Source organism: Neodiprion fabricii, chromosome 4 (assembly GCF_021155785.1).
Source record: "Neodiprion fabricii isolate iyNeoFabr1 chromosome 4, iyNeoFabr1.1, whole genome shotgun sequence".
Taxonomy (NCBI): domain Eukaryota; kingdom Metazoa; phylum Arthropoda; class Insecta; order Hymenoptera; family Diprionidae; genus Neodiprion; species Neodiprion fabricii.
In genome coordinates this window covers 17,456,609-17,473,359 of record NC_060242.1, presented here as the reverse complement: position 1 = coordinate 17,473,359, position 16,751 = coordinate 17,456,609, and the positions used below count along the sequence as shown (strand labels likewise).

The following is a 16,751-nucleotide window of genomic DNA, read 5'->3' as shown; positions in this document are numbered from 1 at the left end:
ATGTGAATTAGTGAATATATAATGCATAATAACGCAATATATGTAAGTTGGACATATGTATATGTGTGGCTCGATCGTGTGAACTACTTTCACCTACCGAGAATATTCTCCTTCACCTTTTTTTTAAATAGGACATTTTTACGTTTCATTGCGTTTTTTTACATTTTTTGTTTCTTTTTCTTCCTCTCGATTCACGGTTTCTTATTCCGTCCTCTCTCGCTTGGCTACACACACATATATACACAGGCAATTTTATCTAATTCAAATGCTAGAAAATTCGACGAATCTATTTGAAGGAGTTCACACCGTTCTTTTTACCTAAATATAGCAGTGATTATCATCGCATCAGTGAGATCAAAATGAATTTGTACATGTATAGTTCCTCTCATTTTTGCATACAATACATAAATTTTGTTCATTGTTGATCAATGCGTATATATATATATATATATATATATATATATACACATATATATATTATATATACAAATTCATTTTGATCTCACTGATGGGATGATAATAACTGCTATATTTAGGTGAAAAGAACGATTTGAAATCCTTCGAATAAATTCGTTGAATTTTCTAGCATTTGAATTAGATAAAATTGCCTGTATACCTAGTATATAAATTTGCAATGTTTTATAAAGATTATATCATCGCAGAATGCATGATTGCAATCCTGTGAAAAATATTTTCGCCGATGCGTTGAAAGAAAGAGGTGAGGAACAAAGACCTATTGGTGCAGATGCAGACAGCTATACGCGGAATTAGAGAATCAGGGTACACGTATGCGGAGAACGTTACTCCTGAGGTAAAAGATGCGATATTGAAAGCAAGATATCGATGCGGCAAACTCTTCTAGAACGCCGCGGTATAAGAGCTGGGATACGTGTAACGGAGCATTCATGTTTTAGCATTTGCCAAAACGATTGATCCCGTCTCACGCGTTCACTCAAATTTGTATTTTATACCACTTTCCGTTTTTTCGTATTTTTGTATTTTATTTTATTTTTTTTTTAAATTTCGGTCGTCATCTTCTTGTTACACAAACTGCTACGTAAGTATCGTCTTTTTTCGCGTGTCTTTTCGGATCGCTGACCTATGCGGTTATTGAACTTTTCACGCATGATTAACGATATAATAGAATTGAGAATTCTGCGATGATAGTGGTAAAAAATGGCAAAGAAAATTTGATAAAAAATCGAGGGAAGCGGAGACCGAAAGCCCATGGTAAAAAAATCTGGTTATAAGTGACCCGAATGCTGGTCGTATGGTGAATCACGAATAGACCTAACGTCGAGCAGCGACACCGGTAGGTATAGTACATTATACCTATAGTATGAAAAGTATAAGGTGGAAGGGATAAATGGGTGCTGATATAACGCCTAAAATATACCTTACCATTGACGCAATTCGTTTGACGACTGTAAGCCTGTACTGTGCACAGGAAAATAAATGGAATACAGCACTATATTTGAGCAAGTCTGTCAATTCTTGACGTCGGATCCGGCCTCACTCCCTCAGATCCTCTCGCGATTTTTGACCCCAATGTCCTCATCGAAAAACAGCATCCCAAATTTTTTCAGATTATTTTCCCTCTCATATTCGAAGTTGTTGTATGAGGTATTCCATGTAGATTCATAAGTCTTGTTTTATTCAATTTTTGTTTTTTTTTTTTGCATTTTTTTGCCACTGTAAACACATTTTCAAAAAACAAGTTTTGTGTAAAGAGAATCACGGCTTTCCAAAAAAAAAAAAAAATACGTTTTAATGTTTATGCTTGTGCTCTTAAATAAAGCTCTTAATGTTGAGCTTAAGATCTGAAGGGCTGTTCTTTTGCCGTTGTTCAAATTTTCAAAATTATTGCAATATTTTTTTTACGAAACCTGAGATAATTTTACATAACATTCGTAATTCTCAAAGTGGGATCTCGATAAACACACGAGAAATGAATTATTGAACAAAAATTAGAGAAAAGTTTTAATTCGTTTTATGTATTCAACAATTTTTTTTTCTTCCTTTTTCATTCTCTTTTTTTCTCACTTCCTATTCTTATTCGACTATGGGTGCGTTCCAGAATCAACTAGCAATGCTAAAAACTCCCTAGAACAGAGGCTGGATATTCCCGAACTCGGCAGCGCAAAAAAGGATAAAGGATAATAATTGATAGCACTGGGAGCTAGTTTCGGAACACATCCATAGTAGAATGAGAAAAAAAAGTGAGGAAAAAAAGAAAGTACGAAAGGAAAAATTCGAAAAAAAAATTATTGAATACATAAAATGAATTGAACATGTACTTCAATTTTTGTTCATTAATTCATTTCTCATGTGTTTATCGAATTCTCACCTTGAAAATTACGAGTATATTGTAAAATATTTTCAGCTTTACTAAAAAAATATTGCTAAAATTATTAAAATTTGGACAATGGCAAAGGAACAGCTCTTCAGAATTTAACCTCTATTTAAAGAGCTTTTCACAAGCATAAACGAAAGAAAATATTTTTTCTTGGTAAGCTGAGATTTTTTTGAACAAAATACCTATTTTTTGAGAAAAATTTTATAGTGGCAAAAGTACGCAGAAAAAATTCAACAAAACAAGAATTATAAAACTATATGGAATCCCCTATACAATAAATTCGAGTATAAAAGGAAAATAAATCTGCTAAATTTGGAATGCTGTTTACGATAAAGACCTTGGGATAAAAAATTTGCGAGAAGATCTGAGAGGGGGAGGCTGGATACGGCGTCTAGAATTGATAGACTAACTCGTATACGCAGAGTGAATTCTTAACGACTGCATGATCTGTCGTGTGCTTAAAGTTTAATGCTCACACGCTATAATCCGACCAACCGACAAAAAAAAATGACTAAAAAAATTGCCACAATTGTCGCAGGCATGCAGTTGCGCTTAACACCAACAAATGTAAAAAATTTTCAGGTAATATATCTCGTCGCGAATTGTCGTCTAAATTTTATGACGGTTCGATTGTAGGCGACGGTTCATGCGGTCAGGATTTCATTCTGTACGTATAATTTGAACGCAGGTTGTGAGGATAATCAGGGAATTATATTACACAGGGTTGGTGGTACTCGATCATCAAATCCGAATTGATTTATCCTCCTATTTTTTTTTTTTTTTTTTTTTCCTCATTTCCTCGCTAAAACCAGCGCTGGGTTAAAAAGCTGGTCCAGTTTTTGGGGCAACGTAAGAGGAATAGTCAAGATGCGACTTAAGCGCCTCTTGCGGTGTAAACCCGTATAACGCTCTCCCCCCCTTTCCCCTATGACCTTACGCTTCGTCGTTAGCCAGCTTTTCCTCTGGTCTAATGTCGATTGAGATTGGAAAAGTAATTGCTTGGTATTCACTGGTTTTCACTCACTTCAAATGCATATTTTACGAATTTGCGGAGTACGTTTACAGCACGGAGGTTTGTAGGTTACGATCACCGCCCTTCTTTTTTTACACATCACAGCGAAAATTTCACTTATTTCCGTAAGGGGCGCTTAAATCGAATCCGGACAATATTTCTTACGTTACCTTAAAACTTCGGACAAGTTTTGTCGCAGAGTGTTGTCTTCTTTCTACTAATCCGTGGGCGAAACACAAGACACGTGACAGAAAAGTCCGAAATTCCATGTGAAAAAATTGAAAGACGAAAAAGTCTTCCCGCCAAAAAATTTGAACGCTCGGTCTTCGGCACGTGTCCCACCATCTATTCTACATAATCGGTTTCTGCGAACCGCGTTGTTGAATTTCTCATTTATATGTGCTACACAAAAGATACATCACTGTATCTAATCTTTCATCTGTAAAATGTAGTGTCGTCTTCTGGCGTTAGAATTGTTATGCTACTAAGTTGCAGCTCCTTGCGTATTACCTTGCCCTACGGTCTTTTGTGACGAGAAGCACGTTTTTACAATAGTCTTTGTGTCAAGTGTTATTGAAGTTGCCCGTATAAAAAAAATACCACCGAAGCACACTACTCGGACGAATTTTCTATACGCTTTATATCCGTTCGTGACGCAATAACGCGGAATCGATTTCAGCCTGGAACGTGGATCATTTTTAGCAATGATATCCGCGAGTCCATGAGCATTATACGTACGTTATACATACACATGTATACAACATACGTATGTATGTACCTGTGAAAATTGTTTGCACCGCTAAAATGGAGGCGTCGTCGTCACAGAAACAAAAGAAAGTACCGCTATTCTTAGGTATCGAAAAGATTTGTATCTGGGTAGGTATCCAGCCGCGTTTTTTACAATGGTAATTTTTTCTTTTCACGATGAATTTATCTTGTTATACATATATATGTATATTTATATATATATATATATACATATAGCGATGTATCGTACCGTTCTCTAATACGTACACACATCCATCTATCCGTGTGTATGACCGCACACCCGGATTTTTCACACATATATTGAAAGAAAATTATACAGCAGGTGATTGTATTGAGAAAAACGAAAAATTATTTTACCACACGGCCCGAACTATTTAAACCAGTGCTTTGAAATACCCGGAAGAATTTATTGGACGTGGTACTTTGTTATTGCTGCATGTTATACTCAGCTGCAAAAGCATTCAATTGCATACGTGTACGTACCCATGTACCCTAAAGCTAGTTGAGTAAATATATATATATATACACACACACACACATATGTATACATATATATAAGATTACGGAACATCGCGTGCTGATGCTGATGCGGATGAATCAGAATTTCAATCGAACCGTTATTTATCCCTCACCCCTCTTTTCCATGGTCATTTCTTTTTCGATTTTGTAAGCATTTCGATTCGTTCGAATTTTCTAGAATATTTTCAACGTTTTGTCTACTCAACGAAATAGAATTCCGACAGTTGTTGCACGAATAAATTTCATAACCGCAATTACAGGTAGTAAAAATAATTGACAATGAACTGTTCGTTTTTTTTTTTTTTTTTTTCTCTCTCCTTCTTTTAGCTAATACCTAATAGATAATGTGGGAAAGATGTTAGCTATAATTTGAGCCGTTGCATATGTGACAGCTGAGAATTACGCAAGCCATTACAGACGTCAGACGGAGAAATTGTACCAATGTGATAATATCTACGAGTGACTATTGAATACGACTACCTATATACAGTTTAACAATACGCGGAAATTCACGCAACGGTTTGAAAATTATGTCGCGAATGTTTACTTCTTACATTATTCAAATAGGTATAATCGGTAAATACTCTTTGGTAATAACAATTCTATGAAAAAGAAAGCTCCAGACTGTGTCCCCGATAAGTTCGCGACGCTTGTACGAAAAAAAGAGCGGGGAATTTCCACGAAAGTAAAACGGTCCAGATTGGTAAACAGGCATCCTGCGATCGTGATAAGGGGTACAAGGAAACAAGGATCAACTTCGCTAAGCATAAACATGCGGATACGACTGTGGCTTTCTTCGCGGCGGCATTTCCCCGAATTTTTTTATTTTTCGTTGCCATTTTGCCTCTTCATTTCTCTCTTGGGGGATTTTATAACGGTATTATTGAACGATCAACGGTGTATTAAAAGATGCAACTACGCCATTTCATCGATCTGGGTTGAATTTGATAAAAACAATGTACCGTTACAGGAGAATCTCATTATAGCGAAGGTATAGAAAGAGATTAGAAATAACTGTAATTTTCAGTCGTGAACAAAAGGAAGAGAAAAGAGTACAAAACAAATGCACAGATCTTCGATTAGATCGAATTCTGATTATGCTAATTGAACGAGTGGATTTTTTTACATGACCTTTGGATCAACGTACAAAAAAGAAAATTTGAGATTATGTTTACTATATCGCAAATTTTTTTCTTCTCATTTCTCTGCTAATTCTCGCTTGTAGTGTATACAGAATAAAATAACTCAAAGTCTGTTAAAAATTGAATTTCATCATGTTCGAAACTACAATATAGGATTCGAAGTGAAAATTGTTGAGAATGATGGTGAAATTGAACAGAATCGTGAACAGAAGGCGTGAAAGAAATAGTGACAGACGGACGTTGCAGAGATTCGGGGATGACAAAATGATGTGAAAAAAAAGGAAGGTAAATATTTCGTTAAATATTTGATGGTACAGTATCATTTATATCTTGCGTACGGGATCGAATTTCAAACAGTGCATATACCAAAGTAGCTACGTTAGGTACAGCTATAAGTATGCAGCCACGCGAAGAAGGATACGCATATATATATTTAAATACGGTTAGAATTCCGTAAACAGTGCATTACAATATTAAATATCTGCGTGTGTATGGTATTGTAATGCATTGTTTACGGAATTCTAATCTAATATTTCCAATATATATATATATATATATATATATATACACCTGTTTGTGTGTATGTGTGCACGATTGCTGTATAGATATACCGAAAGGTTTGAAACATGGAAGATCTATCTGGATGCGATCCGCGCAACGGAATGGCGACGTAATATGTATATGAAAACGCAAGCGGAAGCTGCCCGGGACGACGCGTCGGTCAGTCGATTTCCAATGTATCCATAAATACATATATATATATATATATATATATGTATACAACATACATATATATGTATATATATAATGGTAGATGAAATTCAACCGCGTCATCCTCGTACGTCACAACTTTTTCGCACGACCCTGTTAGACGAATTTTTTCCCAGATTTTTCATCTCGACGATGCGCACTGTATTGGCTAATTGTCGTCAGCCCGAGTCGTCCAAAGATCGTGGACAGAGAGAGCAAGATTCTTAAAGTTGTGCGAAGTTGAAGAATTGCACATTCGACTAACGGATCGAAACAAAGTGATCGTACAATGAAAGATATACGGAATGAAGAAAGAAATCACCTTGAACATGATAATAATATACTAAGGCGATATGCATAAATACATGCAGCAGGGTGCATACAAAGTGCAAGATCCTCGATACACTCGTTGTGCTTTCTAAAGTGATGCTGATCATCTCGCGAAATGATAATTCCACGTCGCACGGTGTAAGTCGATTTCTGCCGATGTACAGAGCTGCATTTGCAAGGGTCAATCCTGGCCTGAATGCCTCGGGATGGAAATCTAAGGGCCGAGCAGCGTGTCGCGCTGTGTCGTTGAGGAAAATTTATAAATAATTGACATTGAAATGAATACTGTCCCTGAGACTTACGATTCATATATATCTCATATTTCATTGATTCAATGCCGATAGAGCGTTGTAACAATATAAATTGTACATGCATAAGTGGACTTTCCACATAAATTAGAATAGCATTTTAACTTCCTGCGGCGCTTCTATAGCGAGCGCGCACGACGAGTCATATCCGAGTCGATTCGAATCGAACGTAGCGAGCAGGCGAACTGATCGTTTCTTACATCCAGCAACAATGACCTCGGGCACATCAGAAGTAAGCGTGCATTTGATTGAATTAAACGCGATGCATTTCACCTAGGAATAGCATTACTCTTATTATTCCGGGCTACCTGCACGCGTCCACTCGACGACAACTCGTCGCTGACGTCGTTCGCAATTGGACGATTAAAAAAATTAAGCTCACTATATAACAAATCATCATCGGATCACGAGCCATCCCGGACGGTACAAAGCTCCGACGAAGCTCCTAGCGAAGTTATTTTGCTTTCAGCGAAACAAGTTCCGTGCGAGCACATTTTTAACAGGTTTGAGCAACTTTGGAGCACATTTTTAACTCCGCGTGCATAGCTCGCAGAAAGCTCCTACAGAGTTCCTCCGACAATACCGTGAGATATCGATAAATCTCACCTACCTATAATACGTCTGTCATCACTTTGATTTTTTTATCTGACTGCAATTCTTTTCCATGTTAATACTACAAGCCGACGCAAACGTAACGTCCATTTATTCTTTCCAAAATTCGAATTGTATAAATATTCATCCCTAAATCTTTGAGTACATTTGAGGGTTTTATCGCCATCTCAAATGTCAAGAACTTGAATTTTGAGCATTTTCATAAGGCGGTTTGTTTAGCTATTTATACGATCCGACAATGCTCTCTTGAAGCTTTGTAGAATAGCTTACACAGAGCTTCTGCACAGCTTACTGGAAGTTTTTGGAAAGCCTCCGGAGAGCTCCAGGGAAGCTCGCAATTCAGGACATAGGCTCTACGGTGAGGAACTTCAGGTAGCTTCCCATACGCTTATTGCTGAGCTCGCGAGAAGTTAACGGACAGCTTTTGGTGCTGTCTGGTATCAACGCCGAAGCTCCATCAATAAGATTGAACTGTTCACGAGCGGTCAATTTTCACGGTGATAAATTGTCGGATTTCTAAGGTCTTCCACTTCCGGCAGACCGGATGTACGAATCTGTGTGCGAGGGTACCGGCGAAGGATCCGTCTCATAGACCTATTTCTATTCGATATTCCTGACGCATCGATGCGTCCGTAGCGAACGGTCTAAACAGCATGCCAAGAACCGTCAGGGTCTGTAATACATATACATACATACCATAAGCTGAGCGATCCAACCGGCGCCTCATTTTTCCTGAAATTTGAATAAATAGGAAAATCTATGCAGAAGCACGAGGTGCAGCAGCGAAGCGAGCGAAGAAAATCAGCGAAGAAGCCGCGAGGACATGGAAATCGGATACCGGATGCACGGTGCATCTATACCCATATGTATGGGTATATAAAAAGAAAATAGATATAAGGCGTAAGGGACGTCGGAATTTCAGCTGATTTGCCTTTTGATTCGTCGTCTCGAATTATCGTGCGTCGGAACCGCGCCGGTTTGTTTCTCGGTAGATTATTAAGTACGCAAGTATGCATAGACAAGAGTCACAAGGACGATGAAATTCCGAATACCATAGACGAGGGGGTTTCAAGAAAGCGGAAGGCTAGGTCGTGATGCGTATCGACGGGGCGTATAATTAAACAGAAGCCCAAATCCAAGTTCAAAGTAAAAAACCGATTCACAGACGCAAACACACCCACGGAAGTAAACACAGCGCGATAATGACTTCAGTACACACATTTGCGTTATAGGTTGCACGAAACGCGGGTATTCAGCGTGATAGACTTGCTCTGAATTGTGCCTCGGAAAAAGGTTTTACGATTGAATTTCACCGCGATCATAATCCAGACCTAGTTTATAGATTCATTCCAGAGTCGGCATGGCGTCTAAGCGCTTCGTTTCGATGGTTGAGAAAAATATCGATGCCAAATAGTCAGGGGGTTGTGATACGGGGATAGGATCGGTTCGCGTACGAAAATTTTCCAACGTTCGAGCCAATTTTCGACAGTCACGATACACGTAGCGATTATATTCTACAACAGGCGATGGGAATTTATACCGAAATATAGTCCGGTTACACGCGGATGTGGAGATTATAGTCTCTCCCTCGCAGGTGTATTGAATATTATAATTGGGTCGGATCTGAAGATGTGCGATACATGCCCAGGTATGTATACATCTTGATAATTTGCAATTTAAAAAGCACAAGCCATCGGGCGAGCGGATGTTTGTCAAAAGATGAGAGACAGAAGAATCCCCGTCGAGTTACAGTAGTAGGTGTGGGTATAAAAGCGTTATTTCGACCGACTGCCTTCCCGCGTCAGAATTGATGTATCAGCCTTATTCCGCCACCGCGAATATCACGGATGTGCGAAGATCACAGCCGGGAAGTTATACCAGCCTCGGCAATGCGGCAATTTGTAAATTTCGTCCCGGGTGAACACGGGCGAGTAAATCAGTCCGGATTTTTGGTATTGAAATTTTTAGGGCGAACCGCGGTACCGCTTTGCGCAATTCGATGCGCGAAACGGGAAACACGCGACACGTCAGACGGTGACCTGGGTGAATATCGAGGCCCCGTTTTTGCGGGACCAACTGTATTATTCCATGCGAATACACAACGGCAAACCGGAGAACCTGAATTCGCTAAATTCCGTCCTGATATTCGTCGGTAGCAGATCGACGCTGATTATTCAACTATAGCTGAACGTGAAGCTTCTTGATCCATGACCCTGACCTCGCAGAGGCAGCATCTATCTGCAAGCCCCGTAGTAAAAGGTCCTTTTTTTTCGCTACACCGGCGCAACGATGAGGATGAATTGTGCAGGATTCGCAAAACGTGCATACGGTGGTGATAATTAAGTTCGATTCTCTAAATTTTCTCAACCGCGCACCGTGAGATCCTCTTCGAGACGGCAGTTGAGAGTGGTGTTATTCTAATTCATTTTTCCTTTTTTTCTCTTACCGGCAGGTACAAATGCCGATTATACGGTGTATTCGAGGGCATTTAAATGCCGAGATGATATACAACGTACTATGCAATATGGTCGAGCGTGACCGAGGAGCCCCCTTTAACTTTGGCGAATAGATTTTGATCAGGAATCGATTATGTAAGTGATGAGATATGCGCCATCTTCAGGATTCAGGCAGGCAGGCACAGCACACGGCACGGCAGAGCTGCAGAGGGCTACTTTGAAAATCAAATCGTGTGTCATGCGCGAATGGTGGGTGGCCTCCGTTTAGTTTTTCTATTCAGGACGCGGCGAGCAACGCGTGCCAAATCTTCGGGGGCGGTATCGGATTTAAATCCACTTTGAATGAGGAATCGGCAGATTCTAACCGATTCCTTTAAACTAGCCGGGCATTGAAATGCGACCTGTTAAAAACCCGGAGACAGTCTGGCCGACCGGCGTACGTGGACTGGTCCATCATTGTCAGATCTCGAAGTCGAGGAGGAATCGAGAATCCAATCAATTTCAAATTTCCAAGTATAAACCATGGCACGTATAAGGTACAGAGCGGCCGCTCGACCTCAGGTACCATCACCATTTATTGATCCCGTGATACCGACAAGCTGCACCAAATGCACGCGTATGATATGACTCGCTCCATTCGATCGACCAAACGACCGCGTCGTGAAGAATATAACCGAAACGCGTCGCCACGGTAACAGTCCTCTGTTTTCTTCGTGGATCAGTAACGTAGAGACTTGACCCTGTCGCAAAAGTTGCTTGTCAAATTTACCCTGTCGCCGTGTTTCGAACGAAGTTATAAACAGCCAAGACGTAAGTGCCCAACACACGCCTCTGCTGTTCGCCGCAACTCATGAGCTCTATGCATTCGATCACTTTTCATTGACTGGTCAGACTTCGTCCCATGAGTCAGCCGGCTGAAGTGGAAACTCGCGGGTCAGGAAACGAGCGAGAACCGGTGGGTATTCAAAATTGTTTAAATCAGCATTCGAAGTAAAGACCACATTGTGATGTAAAGGAAACGGGTATCCTTAGGGTAAAGTTTTCGCAGAGTTTTAACTGTAATAATGGTACATTGGCACATCTTCACCGACTGACACCAGCTGCGTACGAACATACTCGTCAATCGTTTTATGCAACGAATACAATTTGAAATGAAAATTCAACTTATACACCCGACTATTCAAACGCACAATTACAATAGGTGTAAAAATGGTGTGAGGAAAATACGTGTACACTATACATTCGCAGGGTTTATAGTTATACTTGCGCCATCTACGCGGTGCTTGAAATCATGCAAGGATCGTTGTTCCGGATAATTCAGGTTACAATACAATTCAGCAGCTTCTGGTCTTCCCTTTTGCTCACTCAAGTTAATAAAACAATTGATGTCCAGGTCAAGGCGGTTGAACCACGCTTCAATGACCTCAGCGACATCGATGAAGAGTTATCAAAAAGGTTGGGAGATGCGGGTAGGGATGACCCGGACAAGGTCTTGGAGAGTTTGAGAGACATCCTCGAGAGTGTGGACAAAGCGAACGTGGTGATATCCAAGAAGGCGGAGACCAGTCTGATCGAATTATCAAAAATGACAGAAGATAGCGGACCGCAGGACGAAGATGACGTCGCGCAAAGGTTGGCGGAAATCGCAGAGGCGAAGAGGAGGATCGAACAGGAACGGGACGATGCCTTGGACGCTGTCAAGGCCGAGTTTCACCCGGGGGATGACGAATCGGAGCGCGTGATAAGTAGCGGCTCGGACGACTCGTTGGAGGAGGTTTGTAACGACGGTGAGCTTGAGATGCCGTTTACAAAATCGGAGGCAGTGGAGAAACTGAGAAGATTAAGGGCCGCGGAGAATCCGGTGGAGTCAATAACCGGTGAAACGGGAGAGGAGGAATTCGCAGGGGAAAAAATCGCCCGGGGAAACGCGATTTACGCAGATTTGGCAAGCTTTGGATCGGACGGCTCCGATTCCGAAGAGTCGATATACGAGGAACTGATGAGGAAGCCACCGGAAAACTTTATCAAAGGAAAAACGTACGATTACGACGAGAAGAAGCACGGCACAAGGTGACGTAACGATGCCGATTCAATTACGCAGGACTGTTCTAAAGGAAATCGTTTCAACTCTGTCCTTAGAATGACCGAGGAATTCATCCTTAAACACTGCAAGGAAAACAATTTGTACCAGACCCCTTATCTGAACGACGTACTCTACCTCCACTTCAAAGGTGAGACGAAATGATGGCAATCACTGTCGTTGGATACCGTTTAGTGCAAGATTGATATCGAAAACCACGGTTTATTAGGGTTTTCGTTCATTGAGAGTCTCGAACGTTACACTGGCCTGAAGTGTTTGTGGCTTGAAAGCAACGGTATCCGCGAGATAGCGAATCTCGATAACCAAGGTGAACTGAGGTGCCTCTTCCTGCATCACAACTTGATCAGCAAGATCGAGAATTTGGAGTGCCTACCGAAGCTGGACACCCTGAATCTCGCTCACAACAGCATAAGGATGATCGAGAACCTCGGTGAGTCGGATTCCCGTCGAGCGTTCGACAAATTTGTTCAATTCCCGACCGTTTTACCTTTCAGACAGCTTGAAGAACCTGAAGACGCTTCATCTGTCTCACAACTACCTCCGCGAAACAGCCGACTTCGAACACCTTAAAGATTTGGACCACGTCACGATTCTCGACTTGTCGCACAATCGGATCGAATCCTTCGAGGTGGTCGAGGCGAGTGTTAAACTCTCGACACTAGATCGTTTTATCGTTTAACCGTGACTCTCGTTATCCATACAGGTTCTCGGAGCGATGAAGAGCCTTCGAGTAGTCACGCTGACCGGAAACCCGGTGATAAAGTCTATAAAAATGTACCGAAAAACTATGACCCTGAAGTGTAAGAAGTTAACCTACCTCGACGACCGCCCGGTATTTCCGCGGGACCGAGCTTGCGCCGAAGCTTGGTAAGTTGGCAGCGCGGACCTGTCTGAATTGTCGGTCAAGCCGATTTTTATTTTATTTAGGATGCGCGGCGGACCGGAGGAAGAAATTGCCGAAAGGAACCGATGGATCCAGGCGGAACAGAAAAAGATCAACGATAGTGTTGCAGGTAACTTGTAATATCGACACAGACATGTAAAATGGTGATTTGAATGCTGGAAATTGCACTCCGAATCGTTAGCTTTGCTGAGCAGAAAAAAGCACTTCGAGGCAGTGGCGGCTGCTGAAAAGGAGGAAAAGGAACAGTCGGAAAACATCGAGGCGGCCAAAGGCTGTACCGATTGCAGAGTTTCGTCGGAACTGGTGAGTTGGTGAAATTTACAACCCTGACAAGGACGCAAGTAATATTATACTCACCAGTGATTTTGATTCCATGCTGATTTTCCAGCTGGAGGTAGAAGATAGGGTGAAGGCAGTGTCTTCGTCTCCGTCTCCGTCTTCGTCGAGCGACTATGAAAACGAAGATGAACGGGATCACTACGTCGAAGATTTGTCGGGAGTGAGCGAGTCCCAGAGATCGGGAAGTCAAGCTTTGTTGGTAGACTCAGAAAGGAAAGCTTCGGATGAACAGATCAAGGAGCTTCTTCTACCTTGGAAAGCCGAGGTGAGCTTTGGACCGTGAACGCCTAAACTCGTTCGAAATAATAAAAAATACAACGAATTTACCTGCAGATTCGCGCACCAGGGAAACCTCCGAGACTAATTGAAGATATGACGGAGATAAAGGAACATGTTGCTGGTGACCTGGAAAGGAAGCGGTTGGCCCGACGTGTCCTAGACAACAGGACGCACAGAGTAGACCAAGCTTGTTCGCCAGACCCTGACTGTGTCCTCGGCACCGATTTAGGAAAGGAGATTCTGCGGCCGGTTGAGGGTGATAACAACGTTGTCAGGTCGCCCGTATCCGTAAAAAAGGACTGCGTTCTGGTTGAGGATATGAGAAATGGTACTATAGAGCTAAGAGAAAATTATACTTACTGTGATGCTGTATCCTCAGATTTTGATTTGATCTTCCAGTTTCTGCCGAGGGCGATGAATCGTCTGAGGAACCACTGTCAACGTCGGAGAATCACATTAGCTCGCAGCTGAGTTCGGTGCGAGAGGAGATGAAGGAGTTCTGCGAAGACATCAGGAAGTTCACAGAAGAAAACGGTATCGTCTACGAAAACGGAGAAGTAGTCAGATGTTGGGGGGGCGAGAGTAAACGGAGCGAGAAAACGGATGATTCGAAGTCTCGAGAAGAAACGGGGCAATGGTGGAACACCAAGGAGCGGAAGCAGAGGGTAAGGAAGATCCTGAAGCAGCGGGAAGAAGAGTCCTTGACTTCAGCGATGGGCTCGCTGGTGGTCAGGGGTCCGGAAGACCCAGCCCCCAATCACTTCGAGGTGAAGCAGACGGGGGGCGGTAAACGTGCGCACGAAATCGAAGCCCCGGAAGTCAGCCGAAAAAAGTTGCAGATCGTGGAGGCTGGGGGCGGGGACCCGGAGGTGCCTCGAGGAGCTAACGAGAGCTTCGAGAGCGTGGCCGAGAGGTGCAGAAGACACGTCGTGAGGGAAACCCGGAGGCAAACGGCGAAGCCGTCGCCACTGTTGGACAGCTGTATATCCACGCTGATCCGAGAGACGGGGGAAAAGCTCTCGCTGGAGGAGCGCGAGGGCTTCCGGGGCGAATTGGACGACCTGAAGTCGGCCGCAAGTATCTTCGAAACAAACAAGTGTCTGACGCCGTTGGAGACGAGAGAAACAAACGTGGGATCGGCCGATCAACGGACATCAAGTCGTTATTCCGGTGACGGTGACTTCGCCACGAATCTTTCTCAGGAGGTTGAATTCCCCGACATGGATGCCGCACTGAGGGCTAGAATCACGAGAAACGTGAACGCGCCGAAAACCCCCGAGCAGAGAGAGCGGGCCAAAAAATCGGCAAGCGCTCTGATGGACAAGTCCAGGGAGGCCATGGCTCGGGGTAAAATGCCGGCGCAAGACTTTGACGTCCACGACTATGCGGAGGTAGGTTAAAATGCAGGCGTGCACATTTCGGGAGGTTATATGTATCTCGTATGGGAACGGACAGTGATACACCGATATAGAATGGCTCATCACTTAGTCCACAGTGCCCATGACTTATTCACCGTATGTCTAATGCCTCTGTGCAGGTATAAAAGTTTGGTCGCGACAATGTCAACCGATGAATATGCAATTCGTTTTACTGTGTTAGTGGGACTATGTGGACCTTATTCTGAAATTTTACCACTTGTGCTGTACGGTGAAACCGTGGTATACGTAATAACGCTCCAATGTTTTCGGGTCGTATTAGCTTTCCATGCCCATTTTCCACTGGACACAATCTTTCGTCCATCGAATCAGATTTCAGTGCAATCACCTTCTCCCTTGGACCATTTTTTTTCTATCGATTCATTAAACAGACCGACAAATCAGTTTAACAATTGCTCGATTGGCTTTGCTATGATCGAATGAGTTACGTCACGTGGAGAATGGACGTAAGCAGTATATTACCCAACCCAATAACATGCAGCGGCAATCACTTGTATCAGAGCTTCCGCACAGTCTCCTATCTGCAATTCTCTCTGCAACCAGGCCAGGAAAATTGCCAGTATCAATCTCGAGACACGTGAAAAATAATGTTTGGGTACATTTTAACGAACCTTTCTTCTTCGACGAGATACAGGATGCAGCTGCAGCTACGATACAAACGACCCGTCAATTCCGTGGCTTCACGGAGGATGATCACCGGGAAACGGAGGCCGCAATGAACGAGCAGGACAGTCTTTTGGGATGCGGAAGGAAGTTCGAGATGTTTGGAACCGGTGGTGGTGAGGAGGACGTTTTAAGGGTCGGAGCATCGCCGTTGATCGAAGAGTTGAAACCGAGGCTGCAGGACGAAGGCAAGGATTTCGGAGACGGTGGCCAGCAGAGGTCGTCGGGGCAAAAGGAGGAAGACGAAACCGAGGACGAGGCCAAAGTCGTCCAGCAGCACGAAGTCGAGGACTGCGGTCATGTTGTAGCCAGGAAAGTTACCAAAACTTTGGAGATGCTCGTCGCTCTTCAGGAGAGCAGCGAATAATAATCAAAGAATCACGCGGTCCTACCGCGGCGAGTATCCCAACGCATCGACACTTTGCAACACAAAAACAACCCTACATTCGTTCGTATCTGTAATAATGAAGACGCCTGCATGATGTGGGATGGTGCGGGTAAACGAAGATGGGTCGAAGATATCCTCGCGTCCTACAAAGGAAAGATAATTAATCGATTAACTAATGAGATGAACTAGAAATTATAATTGAATTAATCAGGCGCTCTTCACGACAACTGCACAGGAAGGCAATTTTAGATGTCATTCCAATGCGTTATTATAAGTTTCCTATTTTTTTTTCAATCATTCATTTTTATAAATTTATTATTCTATGTATATCATATTGGTCTGAGACAAGTTACTAATATTATTTTGTTGTTGTTACTCTTGTTTGGTT

General features: G+C 42.4%; 1 protein-coding gene across 1 annotated transcript; it reads left to right on the top strand.

Moving 5' to 3' along the window:
• The first annotated feature begins 11,444 nt into the window (after window positions 1–11,444).
• LOC124181506 lies at window positions 11,445–16,751 on the top strand. Its single transcript, XM_046568138.1, has 12 exons — window positions 11,445–11,574; window positions 11,647–12,323; window positions 12,393–12,484; window positions 12,563–12,784; window positions 12,849–12,991; window positions 13,058–13,221; window positions 13,282–13,367; window positions 13,440–13,561; window positions 13,647–13,862; window positions 13,931–14,204; window positions 14,276–15,267; window positions 15,947–16,751. Exons 1-12 carry the CDS (start codon window positions 11,545–11,547, stop codon window positions 16,340–16,342), a joined length of 3,414 nt encoding a protein of 1,137 aa, XP_046424094.1. The 5' UTR covers window positions 11,445–11,544; the 3' UTR covers window positions 16,343–16,751.

What these genes read in the sequence shown, in the direction of transcription:
- LOC124181506 (XM_046568138.1), top strand. Translation starts at nt 11,545, where the DNA reads ATGCAAGGATCGTTGTTCCGGATAATTCAG. An exon ending in CGTTGTTCCGGATAATTCAG is followed by an intron (nt 11,575 to 11,646) that starts GTTACAATACAA and finishes ATTGATGTCCAG; the next exon opens with GTCAAGGCGGTTGAACCACG. An exon ending in GATCAACGATAGTGTTGCAG is followed by an intron (nt 13,368 to 13,439) that starts GTAACTTGTAAT and finishes CCGAATCGTTAG; the next exon opens with CTTTGCTGAGCAGAAAAAAG.